General features: G+C 43.5%; 2 protein-coding genes across 4 annotated transcripts; one reads left to right on the top strand and one right to left on the bottom strand.

The window, feature by feature from the left end:
- Positions 1–936: 936 nt before the first annotated feature.
- LOC127331645 (uncharacterized) lies at positions 937–3452 on the bottom strand. Of its 3 annotated transcripts, XM_051357821.2 has the most exons (4): positions 3328–3452; positions 2524–2590; positions 2141–2397; positions 937–1590 (listed from the first exon to the last, which is right to left on the bottom strand). In XM_051357821.2, the coding sequence occupies exons 1-3, from the start codon at positions 3403–3405 to the stop codon at positions 2162–2164; spliced, it is 381 nt and encodes a 126-aa protein (XP_051213781.1). In that variant the 5' UTR covers positions 3406–3452; the 3' UTR covers positions 937–1590; positions 2141–2161. The 3 variants fall into 3 exon arrangements, with proteins under 3 accessions (XP_051213781.1, XP_051213782.1, XP_051213780.1); XM_051357822.2 differs by lacking the exon at positions 937–1590 and having other exon boundaries at positions 1711–2394; XM_051357820.2 differs by lacking the exon at positions 937–1590 and having other exon boundaries at positions 1711–2397.
- Positions 3453–3678: 226 nt separating this feature from the next.
- Positions 3679–6219, top strand: LOC127328337 (pentatricopeptide repeat-containing protein At4g32430, mitochondrial). Its single transcript, XM_051354942.2, has one exon. It carries the CDS (start codon positions 3679–3681, stop codon positions 5938–5940), a length of 2262 nt encoding a protein of 753 aa, XP_051210902.1. The 3' UTR covers positions 5941–6219.
- Positions 6220–18587: the final 12368 nt, after the last annotated feature.

Here is an 18587-nt window from a genome sequence, read left to right on the forward strand (position 1 = left end):
TCGTGCTCACGATGAGAGGTGTGGCGAGTTTCATCGCGTACGCCAAGCCCGGCGACACGCAGTGGGCGCTCCTGAGCGACTGTTTGCTCAACGGTTGCATCCGGCACTCATCGGTGTCGACACTGCAAGGGCGCGTCTACTTGGCGACGTACGAGGGGAACATACTACAGGTGAGGGTAGGTTCTGAACCTCGGCTGGTGCTAGTGGTTATGGACCAACCCTTCAAAGATTCAATCGACAACAAAGTGATCTCCTACCTCGTCCCGGCCGACGACCACCGGCACGGGGGCATGCTTCTGGTGCGCCACTACAGAAGCCTTGATCACCTCAGCTTGGCGGAGCAGAGGAAAATGAAGCGCATGAAGAAGATGGACGTGATCAGGGTGGAGACTAACTACAGGAACAATCAGTGGCACCTCATCGAGGTCCTCCAGGTGGACCTGGACAGGGAGAGGCTAGTCCCAGTGGAGGACATCGGCTGCCACCGTGCATTGTTCGTGGGTGACTTGGTGTGCTTCTCCCTCTCCACCGAGAGGTTCCCGTCTGTGGCTGGGAACGCGGTGTACATTGGAGCGAACAGCTACTCCGCTGGAAAAATTGGTGTGCGTTGCCTCGGGGACAGGACCACCGATCCGCCATTCCAGTTTGTCCGAGGGGAATCTGCATACACTGGCAGCCATGGACGAGTGCGGAGGTTAGTGCCTATGGCTCGCCCCTATACCTTGCAAGAGTACCTCGTCTGCTGTGCCGGCATCAAGGGTGGCATAAAGGACTAAGTAATCTTGAATCTGTTGGCATTATGTATGTATCGTGTGCTTTGTTAGTTGTGATGTTCTATCAGAATCTCTTGCAGTACTACAAAAAGAAATCATATTTTTTTATATATAGTCAAGGGGCTTCCCCCTAGCTTGATTAACGAAACCACCTAGTTCTTTACAAAGCAGAAAGAAAAGAAAGCCTGTACACATTAAGGTTTTGAAACACCATGTCAGCACAGCCAAAGCCAATCTACCGAAAACATGAGGCAGCACCAAACAAGGAAATTTTCCAGAGATATAGCTCAGTTTGCACATTGCAACTCTACTCCTGGCCACTAACTCTACCACGATTGCGACTCAATTTGTCATAGTTTCCATCTCTCAGCTACCGCACTGTCAAGATGACCTCACATTACAATCCTTCTTTTGAAAATTTGGAAAACTTCAGTGAATCACCAGCTTTAGCCGGTCAATGATTTCTGCATTCTTAGTTCCAGCCGTTCACACCAGTAATCCATGAGATGGCAAATTTGGAAAACCACCCCAGTGGGGTCATGAGGAACCTTGTTCTCAAAACAAACCTTATTTCTCAATTTCCAAATGGTCACAAAAATAGATGCTAAACATTTTTAGCAGCCATTAGAACCGGCCAACCTAAACAAGGATACCAGTGAGGATTTTTTCCAATGAACATTCGGCCGCTCCCCAACATTAATCTCCCCAAAGGGCACTGAAAAAATAGGTGATATGTATTCTCATCAACAGTACGAAGATCTGATGTTTATCCCTAGTCCAGCCTCTTTTGGATATATTCTCTTTTGTAAGAACTTTCCTAGATAATCAACCAAGCAAACAACTTGTTATCCAAGATGATGAAAGTTTGATGTATGAGCTAGGAATTAGAACAATCTCAACAAAGATGATGGAACCATAACTTAAATAGGCAAGGAGGTGGAATCGAGCTTAACTTACTACTTATAGTTGGTGATCTGAAAAAACAGCAACAACATCAACAGAACAAACTATGAAATTAACTCAAACTAACACACCAACTAATATAATGGCTCACACTAAGCAAGGCAAGATTATTCTGAGATATAAGTGTGGCAGGGAGAGCATGGATCATTAAAGCTTGGAGGCCGCGTCTTAAAATAGATTCATATACTAGTTTGATACTCTTGCATAAATGAGAGTATATCATACTCTGGTGCAGTAACGCCAGATGCGTTGCATCTATATTCCTTCGAAATCTCCATAATGGATGCGCAGTGCGTAACCGAAGAGCAGATTAGACTGCACATGTTGTCACATGCCAATCCATCACAAAAGAAACATTACAGACCCTGATTCAGTTGATGGTAGAGCCTAGAACATTGACTCACCTAGATTACCACCATACATTATCAGGAAATCCTTTGCAGGATGGCTTGAATATGACCACAACCATCATCCATGTCAGGACCAATCCAGTAGCCTGAGATGACGATGGGTGCACCTGAAACAGTACCCACGGAGTCTCCCATGGATACATCTTTGCCAGAACTTGAAGCATCTGCAGATCTGCTTGAAGTAGCTGCTTCTGCTGACAAACGTGAAGTTATGCAGCAGCCAACAAGGCTCCTGGACCCGTGGGACTCTGCTGCAAGTGCATTCACACATTGTTTGTTTTTAACGTCTCAGATCAGATGCATGAAATGAGAGATAGATTTATAAATTCCCTATTGACATTGAAATTCTTGACAATTGTAAAGGATGCAGTACTCACCGGCTAAGGGCAGCTTCAAGTGAAGCTGGTGAAGATGATTCATGCACCCAACTTGGTTCGGATGTCCCTGTGAGCAAAGATGTTTCAGAAGTTCAGATTCAAGGGGGGAAAATGCTGCAGCACCCTTTGAGTTTAACTTGTTAACCACAATATATGATGCGAGTTCTTGGCTGCACTAGATGCCATTGCTAGTAATACAAATTGAACACAAGTATTATTCAGTAGTATTTTCTAAGGTAGCCAGTACAATTGGTAAAGGGGAATATTTGGGAAACAGGAAGTAGAACGCAGCAACAAATTGTGAATATCCAAGTACTTGTTTGCACTAGATGCCAGGAAAGATCTATCACGTTTTTTATGCAGAGTAATACAAAATGAAGACAAATACAGTATCATTATGCTTTTCTTAAGGTACACTGCAATTGGTAACGGGGAAATATTTGGAAATGGGGAGTATAACACAGGAACTAATTGCGAATCCAGTACCCGAGTGTTCCTGCGAGCTAATTTTGTGCGTTTCAAGTTTCTGCTGAACTATTTACCTTCGGATTTCAACAAAAGAAGGGAATGCAAAAAAAAAAAATCAAATGAACGGAGAATATCTTGGGGAATCTCATTGGTACGATTTGATGAACAAAACTTTGATCCGCACGCTCAGAACTAATTGCGAATTCAGTACCCGACCTCGTACAGTTTATGTACTGCGTAAAATGAGTTTTCCTCAATAACTTTATGCCCACAACGTGTTCGACGAAATGGCTGCCCCACAGAAGAGGTAGAAAAGAGGTGTAGCTCGCGAAGTACCTTCGTCGAGGCGGCGGCGCTCCAACGTGGAGACGAGAGGGCCGCGGCCGCACCTGCTGGCAGCAGCGCGCACGCCATGGCCGGAGTCTTGTGCTGAGAGCCGGGGGGCGGCCGCAGTTGAATAAGTTGAGGCGGCTGTAACCTATTTATCCTAGACTAGATGCCGCTGAGGCGGCTGTAGTCTGTAGATTGATTCCTCGCCACGCACGCAGTCACGCACCTGTTCGACAGAATCCTAGCCCAGGCAGCACGCAGATTCACCATGGCTGAACTCCGAAGGCTATGGCGACGGGGGGATGGGAGGAGTTAATATGACTTGCGGATCTCACTTGATACTCTCTCTGTCAATCGATGCCGCTGCGGCGGCTGCAGATCCCCTGCCGCACGCGCGCCGCGGCCACGCTCTCCTCGGTGGCCGCTCACCACCTGCTCGACGGAATCCCCCGCCCAAACAGCAATATCAACAGAAGCAGCACGCCTCCCCCCTCGCTCCACCCGGGACATCCCGTCTCCTGCTCCCCCTTCGCATTCACCGCCGCCGTCGCCTCGTCCGGCCCGGCCGCCCTCCCGGCGCTCCACGCGCTCGCCGTCGCGTCCGGCCTCGACGCCTTCGCGTTCGTGTCCAACTCCCTCGCCGCCCGCTACGCCAAGACCGGCTCTTTCCCCTCCGCCGCCAGGGTCTTCCACACCGCCCGGGCGCGGGATGCCAGCTCCTACAACACCATCCTCTCCGCGCTCCCGGACCCGGCCGAGAAACTCACATTCCTGTCGTGGATGCTCCGGTCCGGCGAAGTGCGGCCCGACGCCGTCACGTTCACCGTCGCGCTCTCGCTCGCCGCCGGCCGCGGGGAGGACGGCCTCGGCCTCGCGCGGCAGCTCCACGCGCTCGCGTCGCGGGCCGGGCTCGCCGCCGACCTGTTCGTCGGCAACGCACTCGTCACGGCCTACTCCCGGGGAGGGCTCCTGGACGCGGCCAGGAGGGCGTTCGAGGAGTTGCCGGCCAGGGACCTCGTCTCCTGGAACGCCATGATCTGCGGCTTCGCGCAGGACGGCGACTCCCCGGCGGAGGTCGTCCGGGTATTCCTCCGGCTGCTCAAGGACGGCGCCGCACGCCCCGACCGGATATCCGTGTGCAGCGTCATCCCGGCTTGTGGCGGCGAGGGCAAACTCCAGCTTGGCCGGCAAGTCCACTGCTTTGCGGTGAAGCTGGGCGTCCACGGGCACGTCTCCGTCGGCAATGTGCTCGTCGCCATGTACTACAAGTGCGGCGCTCCCGGCTGCGGCCGGAAGCTCTTGGAGTCCATGGACGAGCGCGACGTCATCTCGTGGACCACGGTCATATCAATGGACGCTGAAAAGGACGCCATCACGCTATTCAACAGCATGAGGCGCGACGGCGTGTCGCCCAACGAGGTCACCTTCGTGGCGTTGATTTCGGCGCTGCCGGCAGGATGCCCGGCGAGGGACGGGCAGATGATTCACGCGGTGTGCCTCATGACCGGCTTGTCCGACAAGGTTGCCGCGTCCAACAGTCTCATCACCATGTACGCCAAGCTGCGGCGCATGGAGGATGCACGCATAGTGTTCGACCTCATGCCTTGCCGGGACATCATCGCTTGGAACGCTCTCATCTCGGGCTACGCGCAGAACGAGCAGTGCACCGACGCTCTCGAGGTCTTCTCATCGATGGTCAGGTGCCTGAGACCCAGCGAGACCACGTTTGCGAGCGTCATCAGCGCGGTCACCGCCGTCGAGACGGTCTCCATGACCTACGGCGAGGCATATCACTGCCAGACTCTCAAGCTTGGGCTCGGCGCCAGCGAGTATGTCTCCGGCACTCTCATCGACATGTACGCCAAGCGTGGCAGCTTGGAACAATCACGGAAAGCATTCGAAGGGGCAGCCCACCGGAGCCTCATTGTGTGGACGGCGATGATCTCAGCGAACGCCAAGCACGGGAGCTATGACGCTGTCATGCGCCTCTTCGACGACATGGTGCGCTCCGGCGTCGCACCAGACGGCGTGGTGCTTCTCTCCGTCCTCACAGCCTGCCGCTACAGCGGGGCGGTCGACACTGGCAAACAGATCTTCGACTCGATGGTTGCTGAGTACCGCATCGAGCTCTGGCCAGAGCACTACGCGTGCGTTGTCGACATGTTAGGCCGAGCAGGGAGACTGGAGGAGGCAGAGGAGCTCATGCTGAAGATGCCATCTGGACCGAGCATCTCGGCTTTACAGAGCTTACTTGGAGCCTGCCGAATCCATGGCAATACGAGCATTGCCGAGAGGGTCGCCAACATCCTGACTGAGACAGAGCCGGCAGAGTCTGGCGCCTACGTGCTGCTCTCCAACATCTATGCTGAGAAGGGGGACTGGAGAGGCGTTGCAAAGGTGAGAAGGCAGATGAGGGAGAGGGGCGTGACGAAGGAGATTGGGTTCAGTTGGGTGGACTTTGGCGCCGGCACCAGTGAGTCCATGCATTTGCACAAATTCTCATCAGACGACACCACGCATCCGCTCGCGGAAGAGATATGCAGAGTGGCCGAGGAGTTAGGCTGGGAGATGAAACTTATGAAGAACCATTTGTGCATGGAAAAGGCAAGTGTTTTCTGATGTCTCAAAACTACTAAATTCGAAATTGTCTGACAAGAAAGGATGACAGCGAGGAGAGGCAGCAATTCTCATCATTTTACTCAAACTAGGTCCATGCTACAAAGTACACAACACGGAAGACTTATTTTGCATTCTTGAAAACATTTTTTGGTAAAGGTTAGTTCTACACTATCTTAAACAATCAAATGTGAAGCCGGCCAATTTTGCAAGATGATTTATGAGGACTAAAACTTGGCCAGAGTCCGAGCCTTAGGGTTATACATGTACATATACTACTGACAGTCTGGTATTGATAATGGAAAAAACGGGTTAGCCTATTGCACATGGAAAATATTTGTACAATGTTCATACACAGGTGCTGGTCCAAGTGGTTACTTCTTAGAAACCTGAAAAGAAAAGGCACCATCATCGTGTCAGATCTGAGATGAAGCAGAACCACAGCATATTTTTCATTTCAGCTTATTAGTCCCATGTAATTAAACGGGGCCAGGTGAGGTACAGTTTTAAAACTTTGAATGTCTGCAATAAGATATACACGTGACCATGGATCTTTTTTAATAGAAAATTGCAGCAAACCAGTTCTAGCTTGTTTCAGATTTATGCCGTAATAAACGAGTTACATGGTAAAGGAAGCTTCGAAACAACAGTGCGTACTTGACAATATTAAGTAACGGATTTTATGATTAGGATATCCATGAATTGTAAATAGGAAAAAAAGACAAGCGCCAAGACAGTTAACTGCCCCTTTACATATAACAAACAGGAGATTGACTGAAAGCCACTACCACTCCTGCAAGATTGCAGGACTGGTGGGTACACAACATGCATATATATAGTACTCCCTCCATTCACTAATGTAAGGCATTGTAGCTTTTTTTTATGGTAATACATGTATCTAGACAAGTTTTACTGATAGATTCACTCATTTTGATCGGTATCTAGTCTACTTTGAAATATCTAAAAGGTCTTACATTAGTGAATGGAGGGAGCATGATTCTAAGGAGAAAGCATTGTTCTGATATGATATGACAAGAGTGACTTCAAACTGTTTAATTAAACATGCGATCCTTATGTCAGTATATCTTTTTTTTTTGAAACGGAGGCAAAAGTTTTGCCTCATCCATTAATTAAGCAGAAAGTGCACAGTTTTTAGGAGAAAACCGGGCGAAAACCATACAAGACACCTATATCATTACAAGTTAGTATCAGTGAATGCTCATTTTCACCACTGTAAAATACCAAGATACATCCATTCAAGAAGTGATAACATTTGCACTTTCTTGAGGTGCAAGCAAGCAAACATGAGTGTCAACATAACAATTAATGGACAAAATACTACTAAACATACCTTCATGAACTTTCTCCAGAATGCATGCCCTTGGAAAAGAAAGGATTATAGTGAAGAAAGGCAGCAATTCACATCACTTTACTCAAACTGGGTTCATGCTACGAAGTACAGCACCGGAGACTTATTTTGCCTTCGATCTTACCAGTAGCTTGAAACAGCTAATGTGAAACCCGCCAATTTTGCAAGATGAGTAATGGGGACTAAGACTTGGCCGGAGTCCAAGCCTTTATTGTTATACATGTATATGTAATGGGTGTTCATATTGAAAGGACACGGATGTCGCCTAGAGGGGGGGTGAATAGGCGATTTAAAACTTTTACGAGATGGGCTTAACAAATGCGGAATAAAACTAGCGTTTACTTTGTCAAGCCCAAAGCCTATATACTATGGTTCACCTATGTGCACCAACAACTTATTCTAAGAAAGGGTTCATATATGTGCACCAACAACTTATGGTAAGCAATACAAGCAACTTATGTGATAGCAAGATATATATAACTTCAAGCACGATGGCTATCACAAGGTAAAGTGCATAAGTAAAGAGCTCGGGTATAGAGATAACCGAGGCACGCGGGAGACGAAGATTTATCCCGAAGTTCACACTCTTGCGAGTGTTAATCTCCGTTGGAGAGGTGCGGTGGCTTAGTGCTCCCGAACGCCACAAGAGGCTCACCTTGAGGTGTGGTTGCTCGATGCACACCAACGCCACAAAGGCCTCACCCCAAGATGCGGTACTCACACCACACACCGAACGCCACGAAGACGCCTCACCTAAATCTCCGGTGACCCTCGCCACAAAGGCCTAGCTCACGGTTCCACTAAGGGATTTCCTTCGAGGCGGAAACCGGGCCTTACACAAAGCTTGGGGCACGCATCCACAACTTAATTGGAGGCTCCCAAGAAATCGCCACAAAGACCTCAAATCCGTCTAGGGTTCCAAGAACCCAAGAGTAACAACTTTCTTGCTTTCACTTCCACGAATCACCGTGGAGAACTCAAACCGATGCACCAAATGCAATGGCAAAAACACCACGAAGATGCTCAAGTACTTCTCTCTCAAATTCCAACAAAGCTACAAAAGCTATTGGGGGAATAAGAGAGGAAGAACAAATAGGAGGAGGAACACCAAATTTCTCCAAGATCTAGATCTAGTCGATTCCCCTCACAAAGAGAGGGATTTGATTGGTGAAGATGTAGATCTAGATCTCCTCTATCTTTCTCTCAAATAGATGTAAGATTCATGGGAGGGAGAGGGAGATAGCAAGCTCAAAGAAGGTCAACAATGTGGGCAAAAACGAGCTCAAACGGATATGGAACTTTGGGGAAGAAGACCCCCTTAAATAGGGCAAGAGAAATCTGCCCGTTATGCACAAAACTCGTGAAAACCGGAACTTCCGGTCATTTGGGGCGGAACTTCCGCCCCCCGGAAGTACCGGCCAACTTCCGGGTGAAGCAGGGCGTCCCCGGAAAGCTTACAGTATGTTTTCTGCGTGCAGAATCGTCATTTCCGGAAGTTCAGCGGAAGTAGGGCGGAAGTTCCGGGCCAAAAAGCTGCTTCACGGAAACTTGAATAACTTTTGCATCCGGACTCCGATTTTGATGATCTTGGGATCGTTTCGAAGCTAGTAACAAGCTCTACAAGATCATGCAGGGAACCATCATAGTCCAGTAAGGTAGAATAGAAATAAATGATGAAAGGTTTGACCTATCTAAAAAAGACATGCCGGTAAAACCTCCAACCTCGAAAATGCAACAACTTGAGTTAGGAAACTCGGATTTGGGTGAAACCAATTTTGTTGTAAAGAAGATGACAAGAGCTACCCCACAAAGAGTGAAAAACTTAAGAACAAGTGGGGTAGGTTTTTCTATGTATTTTAGAGTGAAACCTCTCAATACGAGAAACCGAGAAAAACTCCAATATCGAAAACGCAACAAGTGATTCATGCGGAATCCGTTTTCGATGAACTCGAGCTTGTCATGAGAATAACCACAAGCTCTAAATCACCTCATGGATAAGATCCAAATAACAACCAAGAAAGATGATGCAAGGATGCAAAGGTTTGAGCTCTCTCCGAACGATACGATCGAGTTACTCACTCGAGAGCCCTCTTGATAGTACGGCAACTAAACTATAAACCGGTCTCCAACTAAACTATGAGACCGGTGAGAAAGAAACCCTATCAAGACCAAACCTTATACTTGCGCATTCCACTTGAGCTTGATGACGACAATCTTGACCTCAATAAGATGGAACGCCTTTCTTGCTTGTGCTTGCTTGACGAAGTCTTGTGGATTGCTCCCCCATAATCCACCATGGGAGAGCTTCTTCTTCGGCGCATCTTCACATAACCATGACCACCATGTGGATTGCTCCCCCATAATCCACCATGGGAGAGCTTCTTCTTCGGCGCATCTTCACATATCCATGATCACCATATGGATGGCAAGACTCAAGCAAAGGATCTCTTCGAGATGGCTCATCTTGAACTTGCACTTCATTCTTCATTCTTCATCATGTTGATGTCTTGAAGTAACTTGAGGGCTCACTTCATCTTCATCTTCAAGACATACTTGACACTTGATATCCTTCAACAAATTCTTCTTATTGCAACCTTGAAGCCAACAAATGGTTCAAGAATTGCCTATGGACAACTCCTACAAATATAACTCAATGCAAACATTAGTCCATAGGGATTGTCATTAATTACCAAAACCACACATGGGGGCTCCATGCACTTTCAATCTCCCCCATTTTGGTAATTGATGACAATCTCTTTGAGAGGGTTTATATAAGGAATTTAAGTAACAAATAAGTTGAATATATAGAGCAAACTCCCCCATAATATATGCATGTGTGAATGATCTTGACTTTCATTGCATATATTGGCATTCAAAGCCTAGTGGAGTTTCCTCTAAATATTCAACTATGCAAAGCAACAAGATGCAATGCAATAAAGGCACATGCTTAAGCACAAAGCAAAGACATAACCAAATTCCCTTAAACCCTCCAAACTTCTCCCCCATTGGCACCAATTGCCGAAATGGGTGAAAAATTTAGAAAGCCAATATAGTGAGAGTTCCTCCATAGCGTATGCATTTCTCATAATTTGAGTGGAATCAAATTAAGGATGGCAATTCTACCCGCGGGTACGGGTACCCGCGGGTACCATGCCCGTATGGGCAGGGTATGGGTACACTTTTATGCCCATGGGTAGTACCCATACCTGCCCGTTAAGTCATGGGCAGGGCACGGGTATAGCCTCGTACCCGCGGGTATACCCATACCCTGCCCGTTTATTGTTAAATTCTTACGTGACACGTCTACTTTTGTTGACTTATGAGTTAGAATATGAGAATGTGAATTTTAAATTATGTTAATTGTTATGTACTCAACTACTTTTTATTTAGTTGAGATAATTAATTTTTTCAATCGAAATTGTTATCGATAAATGTAAAATTGTAATTGACTTGTGTACAATTTAACCTACCCACTGGGTACCCAATGGGTATGGGTACCCGCCGGGTACGGGTATGGGTAATGTTTTATACCCATGGGTACGGGTATGGGTAGAAGTTTATACCCATTGACTATACGGGTATGGGTATGGTATTGGTCTACCCTGCCCATACCCTGCCCATTGCCATCCTGAAATCAAATGCACATATCCAATGACGAATATTCGGAAAGAATCACACTATAGATAGGATCAAAGATTGCAAAAAGATAACAAAGTAAAGAAGCTTCAACAAATGAAGCAAGCAACCAAATGAACCACAAAGAAGATACCAAAAGAAAGATAGATATTATGATAAGATCAAGAAGACTGCTCTAAATAATATGAGGAAGCTCCCCAAGGTTTGTGCACAAAACTAGACAATTTGCATTGGAGTATAAAGTGCACAAACATGGAATCATCACTCCCATAATATCATTCAAAAACAAAAGATACCAAGTGAATCAAACTCTAGTGATCACCACAAGATAGTGCTCTAAATCAAATGAGGAAGCTCCCCAAGGTACATGCATAAAATAAAATGTTGCATTTGAATACAATATGCATAACATGGAATCCTCACTCCCTCATTTAAAACACAAACATTTGTAATAGATCATAGATAGAAAAATAAGCTAACACTTGCAACAAACAAATAGTTGATCAACAACTAAGAGGCACCATAATAAACAAGGCTCAACCAAGAGGATATGTGAAAGGCATGATAAAGCATATTATAAGACTATTACAAGGATGAGCAAAAAGCATCATCATAGTCTTTAATGAATTATATTGCTTAGCATGACCAATCAACACGCAATAAATAAATAAGATATCAAAAGGAGATGTATCATCTCTTATGTGTATATGTTTCTCTAAGTGGGCAATATCACAAAGATATTTATCCACAAAGAAACATGCACACACAAAATAGATACGCAAGAAAAATAGTATGATATCCAAGACGAAGTCATGCAATATACCAATAAGAATTTTTGCTTAATAGCATGGCCAAAGGCTCAATTTTATCTTATTGTACATTCATGAACTTCAACCACAAACAACTAAAATACGTCACAAATATCAACAAGGGATAGAAGATAGTTGGGATGCATTTGAGAAAGGCAACAAGTATCACAAACGAGGATACCAAAAGAAGTAACTAAATTTGCACTTTCATCTATATTGCACATGTGAGAGCCTTGAGGAATTGATATGCAATAAAATTGCTAGATAGGCATAGTTGGGATGGGTGAATCATGAGTATGATTTAAAATACTTCCCAACAAATGCACTCATCTCAAATTACTCACATTCACAATAAAGAGGTTTCATTAAGACTTTTGCAAAAAGCACACCATTTGCAAATCAAGAGATTCATGCCAAGATGCAACCATAAGGTTGGATACAAGAAAAGTATGCATGAGAAGATACTTGTTACCAAGATAGCATTGTTGTGGATGTAGTAGATATGTGTTCGTTGACCATCCTAGCTTGCTTCAAGTTACCATTGAGTCACCACTTCTTTCCAAAAGTGAGACAAGCATTCAATGCATATCCATTGTACCTAACACAAAGGTAAGTACAAAATGGTCCCCAAACTAATTGGGTCCGAAGTAGTTAGACACACTACAACATATAGGACAAACTCCACAATTCTATGTGCATAGATATGAAATTGAATTTCATGCACATCTTAGCCAAATTAGGATTTGATGGAGTTTACCCTATATATTGGATCAATGAAAGTGACACATGCCATAAGATATACATATATTAAATATGCATGCACAATACTTTCAAGGACCAAAGGAAGATACAATTTGGACAAAACACCAAATAACTCAAGAGACAATGGTTGCCCAAATTATATCAAAGAATCAAATCAACACAAGATTGACTCCAAAGACTTATCTCATTATAAGAAGCTAATTAAGCCTAAGCACAAAGGAATGAGATAACCAACTCCCAAGAGAGCAAGGTTCCAACAAATAAACCAAACCCTCGACACTTTTTATGATGGCACAAAGTACCAAAAAGAAAATTTATGTCTCCCAAAACCAAAAAATTTATAATGATCAAGAGAAGTTTAAGCATTATAAAAAATATATGAGAGCTCCCCCAAGATTAGGGCATTATCTAGGATTTAGAATATGGATACAAAATGCACAAAACTAGGATCATCACGCTACCTATATCTACTAAAAATGCTAAGAAAGTTTGAATAGACAAATTAGATCCATGAGATGCAAGGAAGACACATGGGAGTCAAAGCACAACAAATTCATGGCAATAAATAAGGCAATTTAAACACAAGAGCCAATGTAGATATGATCAATAAATATCTACCTCATAATTGATTACCAATTGTCCTAGGACAAGAGGTATTAGGAAATATTTCCCGGTGGTAGTTTGTAAGTATACATAAGATCATATTTACAACGAACAAAGCATATGGTAAAAGATAAGAGTTAACCATCATGCAAAGAATGTTTCTTGATAGCTTCATTTAGTCATACCAACATGCAAGGAAATTAATAGTATTCATACCAACATGCAAAGCAATTAATAGTATTCATACCAACATGCAAAGCAATTAATAGTATGACTTGAAGCACATGGTTTTCCAAAAATGTATTGAGGGACACGTTGTGAAAAACCATGCCAAGAAAAACTTTCACAAATAAGATCCACAAAGATATTAGCAATGAAGCTATTTAAGCAAATTGGAGTTTGTTTGAGAAAACATGCCACATAGGAGAGAGATAATTTACAATATCAATTCTATGTGACACAACCTCAAAAGTTCACATTTTCTAGGCTTGTAATATGCACAAAGCTTATTACTCCCCCATAATATGATAAGGAATTTATTTTCACAAGAGGCAAATAAGATCCAACTAGAGATATTAATGGACATTAGAATTTGAATTTCTCATGAAGATAACATATCACGTAGCGACTAGATAATCTCGCAATATCAATTCTAAGTGATATTCCTCATGTACACACATTGTTTAGGATCATGAAATTCCCAAAGGAATATCACTCCCCCAAAATGGGATAGTCCATTAATCGCTCATAAGAGCCATATAAGATACAACAAGATGCGAAGAGGCTCCAACACAAACACAAATACATGGTGTGCAACCCAACATGCATAGACTTGATTTCTCAAGTAAAACAAGTAGGAAGCACAACATATACAAACACATGTTAGTAACAAAACTAACACATGCAAAGGGGCGAGTAACTTTCAATATAAATGAGTTGAGAACATGTTACCGCAAGGAGGAACATTGAATATATGATAGAAGCAAGATAACCAAAAAACTTGGCTTGAGATAATATAAATGGTGAAGATCCCTTAATTCTTCATGATGTAGCCAAGTCTCCAATGCCATCCAAAAAGCACCTATTGATCAAGTTTTGGATTGTTGGTCCCCAACTAAGTTGGGTCCTAAGAGGTTAGTCACAATAGGCTTGGCAACCCAAATGGTTCTTTTCTTGACACCACTTTGAGCACCAACAAATTTGGCAAACATATTGCCACCCTCATCCTTACGAAGAGAATAAAAATCATAAATGGTGATAGAGTTGGATGAGGTACCAATAGTGCAAAAGGAGGAGATGTGGCCCTTCTCACGGCATATGTAGCAAGTTCTTTTCTTCTCCTTCTTCTCACTAGATTTCTCCACAACGGGAGCATTGGCTTGAATCTTCTTGAGAAGTGGCATTTCTTCAACTTGAGGTTGAATATGAGTTTGAGCTTGAGGCCGCTTCCCTTTTTTCTTCTCCTTCAAAGGGCAAGATCTAACATGATGCCCTTCAATTTTGCACTTGAAGCAAACAATCTTGGCCAGGTCTTTGACTTGTAATTGGCCCTTCTTAATCTTGTTGTTCTTGGACTTGTTCTTGTTGTTGGAGTTGAATCCAAGTCCATTCTTGTCATTGGGGGATTGTTGCACACTTAACATCTTGTCAAGTTTGCATTTCCCTTCATGACCCTTTACCAAGTCGTTCTTCAAAGAAGAGACTTGGGCCTTGAGCTCTTTGATTTCCTCTACATGGTTAGTAACAACACAAGTACTAGAGGAAGTAGAACCTTCATTGTTAGAGCAACAAGGCAAGGAAGATAATTCATCACAAGATTTAGCAATATTATGAGTGGATGAATTACTAGGATTAGCACATGGCAATATAACATTTTGAGTAGTAGTGCTAGTACCCAAATGAGGCTCACAAGGTGTTGCCTTAGATATTATAGCCTCATGAGCTAACTTTAGCCTATCATGAGAGGCTAGAAGATCCTCATAGCACTACAAAGGAAAACATTTTTTTTTTTTGACAAATCACTTTCGTCATGTTAAGGCCAATTTTCGTCAAGGATTACTTCGCGGTGACAAAATTTGATCATCATGGGGTTCGTCAAGGAAGCTCCGTCATAAAATATCGGGGGTGACGGTATGCATTTTTTCGTCAACGTCAAATGTTTGATGGTGACGACCTGCAAATTCGTCAACATCAAAGGTTCATTGTTGACAGACAGGTTTGTCACGAAAAATTGCAACTTTCGTCAATATCTAAATCTTGGGAAGTTTCTGATTGGTCCAAAAAAAGCATACGTGGCCTTACATGTGGGTCCATTTGGCTTCTGACAACATGGGTCCGACGGCGCTGACATGGATATCTGTCATGTGGGACCGGCATGGTGCTGACTGGTGGGACCCACAAAATATTATGACAAGCTGGACCCACAATATTCTGACCGGTGGGATCCACAAAATTCAGACAAGTGGGACCAGGTTGTTGCCGACATATGGGTCCCAATAATGCTGACTGGTGGGACCCACAAATTCTGACAAGTGGGACCAGAAATTGCTGCCACGTGGTTTCATTTAATAGTGACGTTGTGACATTTTCCGTCACCTTTTGAATTTGACAAAATTTGTGAGCATTTGAATTATTTGCGAAATTTGGGAAACAAAAAAACTGGCGAAATATCAAAAAGTAGACAATAAATATCATACTTAAATGGTGGCACAAGAAGTATATATGTCTCTCACAGACCGAAAGATTCATAAGAAAATTACAATTGGAACACAAAGAAATTAAAAGACCTATGATTAATAATGTTGTAGGACGGTGGTGCAATAGATTAGTTGCCCTGGGATTGAGACATGGATGGTGGCTGGGATGTCCTCAAGAGCAAATTAAGCACGGCATCCATTTCTGTCAGCCTCTTTTCATAAGCCAGAGTCTTTTCTTCTTGGGCTTTCTTCTGACTTCAAGATCTTCCTCCTGCTTCTTCAATATCTCTTCAAATATTTCATCTTGTTCTTGCGGTCTTGCTCGCATCTCACCGTGGTACGTTTCAGCCGCTGTATGGAGTTCTGCTCTTGATCTGCCAGTCTTTGTTGTAGCTCTCGGATGCGTGTAGCTGAGACAGAAGACTTCCTGGAACTTGTTGCGACGCCCAATCTTGGTAAGAATGTGCTGTTGCAGGTGGTGGATGGGCTTTTCTCGCTCAGAACTAGATTAAAAAATTGCAAATAAGTCAAATAAGGTTAATCTTCATAGCTTTGCACCGCTTATTTTTACACCATTTTATACATCATAAATATTAAAAAAATTGCATTGACAACATACAAAACAGGATTATATTATATTGTGCTAATAAGAAATATTTCTTACATATGCACTTTTTGATAAATAAATAATAATTTTATCCTTGTTAGAGTGTGTGATTATAAAAAATTCAATTGGAGAGTTTTATTCTTCTGCTGCTTAGCCTTCTCGCTTGAAAAAATGTAGAATTCACATTACCATTGTACACTTGTGTATGTGAAGTATGAACTGTATTGGGAAATTCAGAACACTTACTAGATGTTCCCAGTGAGCAACATAGCTTCGAGATCCAGTGGTATGGAACTGTTTCACAGCTTCTCTGTTCTTTCCATTTATTACACACAGTCCCTATGTTCAGTACATGCATTTTATTTATCCAGATCAGAGAAATGTAAGAATTCAGTAGCTGTTATTGAAAGGAATAACGTTTATGTACCTGGTACTTCTCATCAAACCATCTTTTCACCAGTTCTTTCCAGCTTTTCTCTTCTACATGATCTGGCTTCTTGAGATATGCTTGCTCCAGTGTGAGATTTTTAATTTTCGGCCAATACTCCTTTTTAAGCCTATATCGGAACTGCCGAATACTAACTTGCAGCATATCAGTGCACACATCTTGAGCCACCTCATCATTTTTGTCCATATTAAACTTTCCCTTCAAAATAGTGATGCATTAATCAGTAGATTCTTAGATAGTTGATCATGTAGCATACTAATTAGGTTAAACCAAGATTGTACAGGACTCACCGCTACTGTACTTATAGCATGAGGAATGACATGTTTGAGAGTTTCATCTTTCTTGTACTGTGTCCAGTGTGTTGCAAGCGGCATTTTTTCACGGATGTGAATACCAACCTCATTGCTCAGCTTTGCTGACTGGACATAATCCTTGGGTCTCCTGACACCAGGAGTGAATTCAATTGGCATCTTATTGCCACCATTTCTTCTTGTGTACTCATTTTGTCCATGTCCCATTTTTCGTCTGCGTCTTCATATCTTTATCTTACTTCCTTCAGATGTTGTCAGTGTCTCTGAAAGAAGATATATGAAATGATTCTCTTTTATATGAAAATATGCGGTACAGTGTTTAGTTTTTACAAATTTTCATACCTTGCCGCTCAAAGTTTACAATTTGATTGTCCTCAGGAGATGAGGTGCTGCCTCCAGATGTCATGATCTGGTTAGGTGAGGGTGCTCCTTCAGTGTTCAGACCAGCAGTGGCCGTCGGCTCATCAGATGACCCAGCTTCAGGTTCAGTTGTTGCCATTGATCTTGTTGCAATGTTGGATGGTGCAACTTCAGGTATGGATCGCTTCTTCTGTGCAACTATTGCAGAAGAAGCAACTATCTGCAAGCAAAGTAGAGGCTACATTAGTAGGAAACATTTAGCATGTACGTATTTCCTATCATAGTTCAGACATAGTTCCACAGACCTGAGCTGAAGTTTTGCCGACAATGCGCTGATCCTCATCTGAATGAAGATCATCATCAGCAGTAGCTATCTCTTCTGGATTCGGTTCATACGAAGGGTCCTCTTCGACCTCCATCTCTTCGCAGTCTGTGTCCTTTAGATTGTTACTAGTTCCTATTTGTACCCCACCATACACTAATGTACGTGCAAAACCAGAGAAATCTTTCTGAAATTTGTGGCCAGGTCCATATCTTTCAGCAGATTTTTTTTCCATGCGTACTACATTTTCTTGCATTTGTTTCTCCTTGGCAAGCTCATATGCCGGCTTGACGGGGTTTTGTGTCTCCGCTGAAATAATCGGAAGAGCGGAGCGTGAACAAAACATAAGAGGGGGCCAATTCCATAGAAAACAGCAAATAATTGTCTTTGCAAAATATTGTACAGCAGCAAATGATTGAAAACATAAGAGTCTACGTATGATGTCGGCGAACAAAACATAAGAGGGGGCATATGCCAGGCTAAGGGACATCATGTGCTTTTAGATATCTACTCGTAACAAATAATTGACACATGAGACTCCCCTCGCACACTGAATTATGCATGTCTGTTGATAGCTGGTTTCAGTCTGTTATTGGACAACTACCACCTCACATGGTGGATACTACCCTTCTGGTTGCTTGGCGGGCTTGGTATGCACGTAATGAGGTATCGGTAGTTCAGTCCTATACCGATAGAAGTTCAGATATGTGCTGATAGAAGTTCAGAT

The sequence above is a fragment of the Lolium perenne genome, chromosome 2 (assembly GCF_019359855.2).
Source record: "Lolium perenne isolate Kyuss_39 chromosome 2, Kyuss_2.0, whole genome shotgun sequence".
NCBI classification, from domain to species: Eukaryota; Viridiplantae; Streptophyta; class Magnoliopsida; order Poales; family Poaceae; genus Lolium; species Lolium perenne.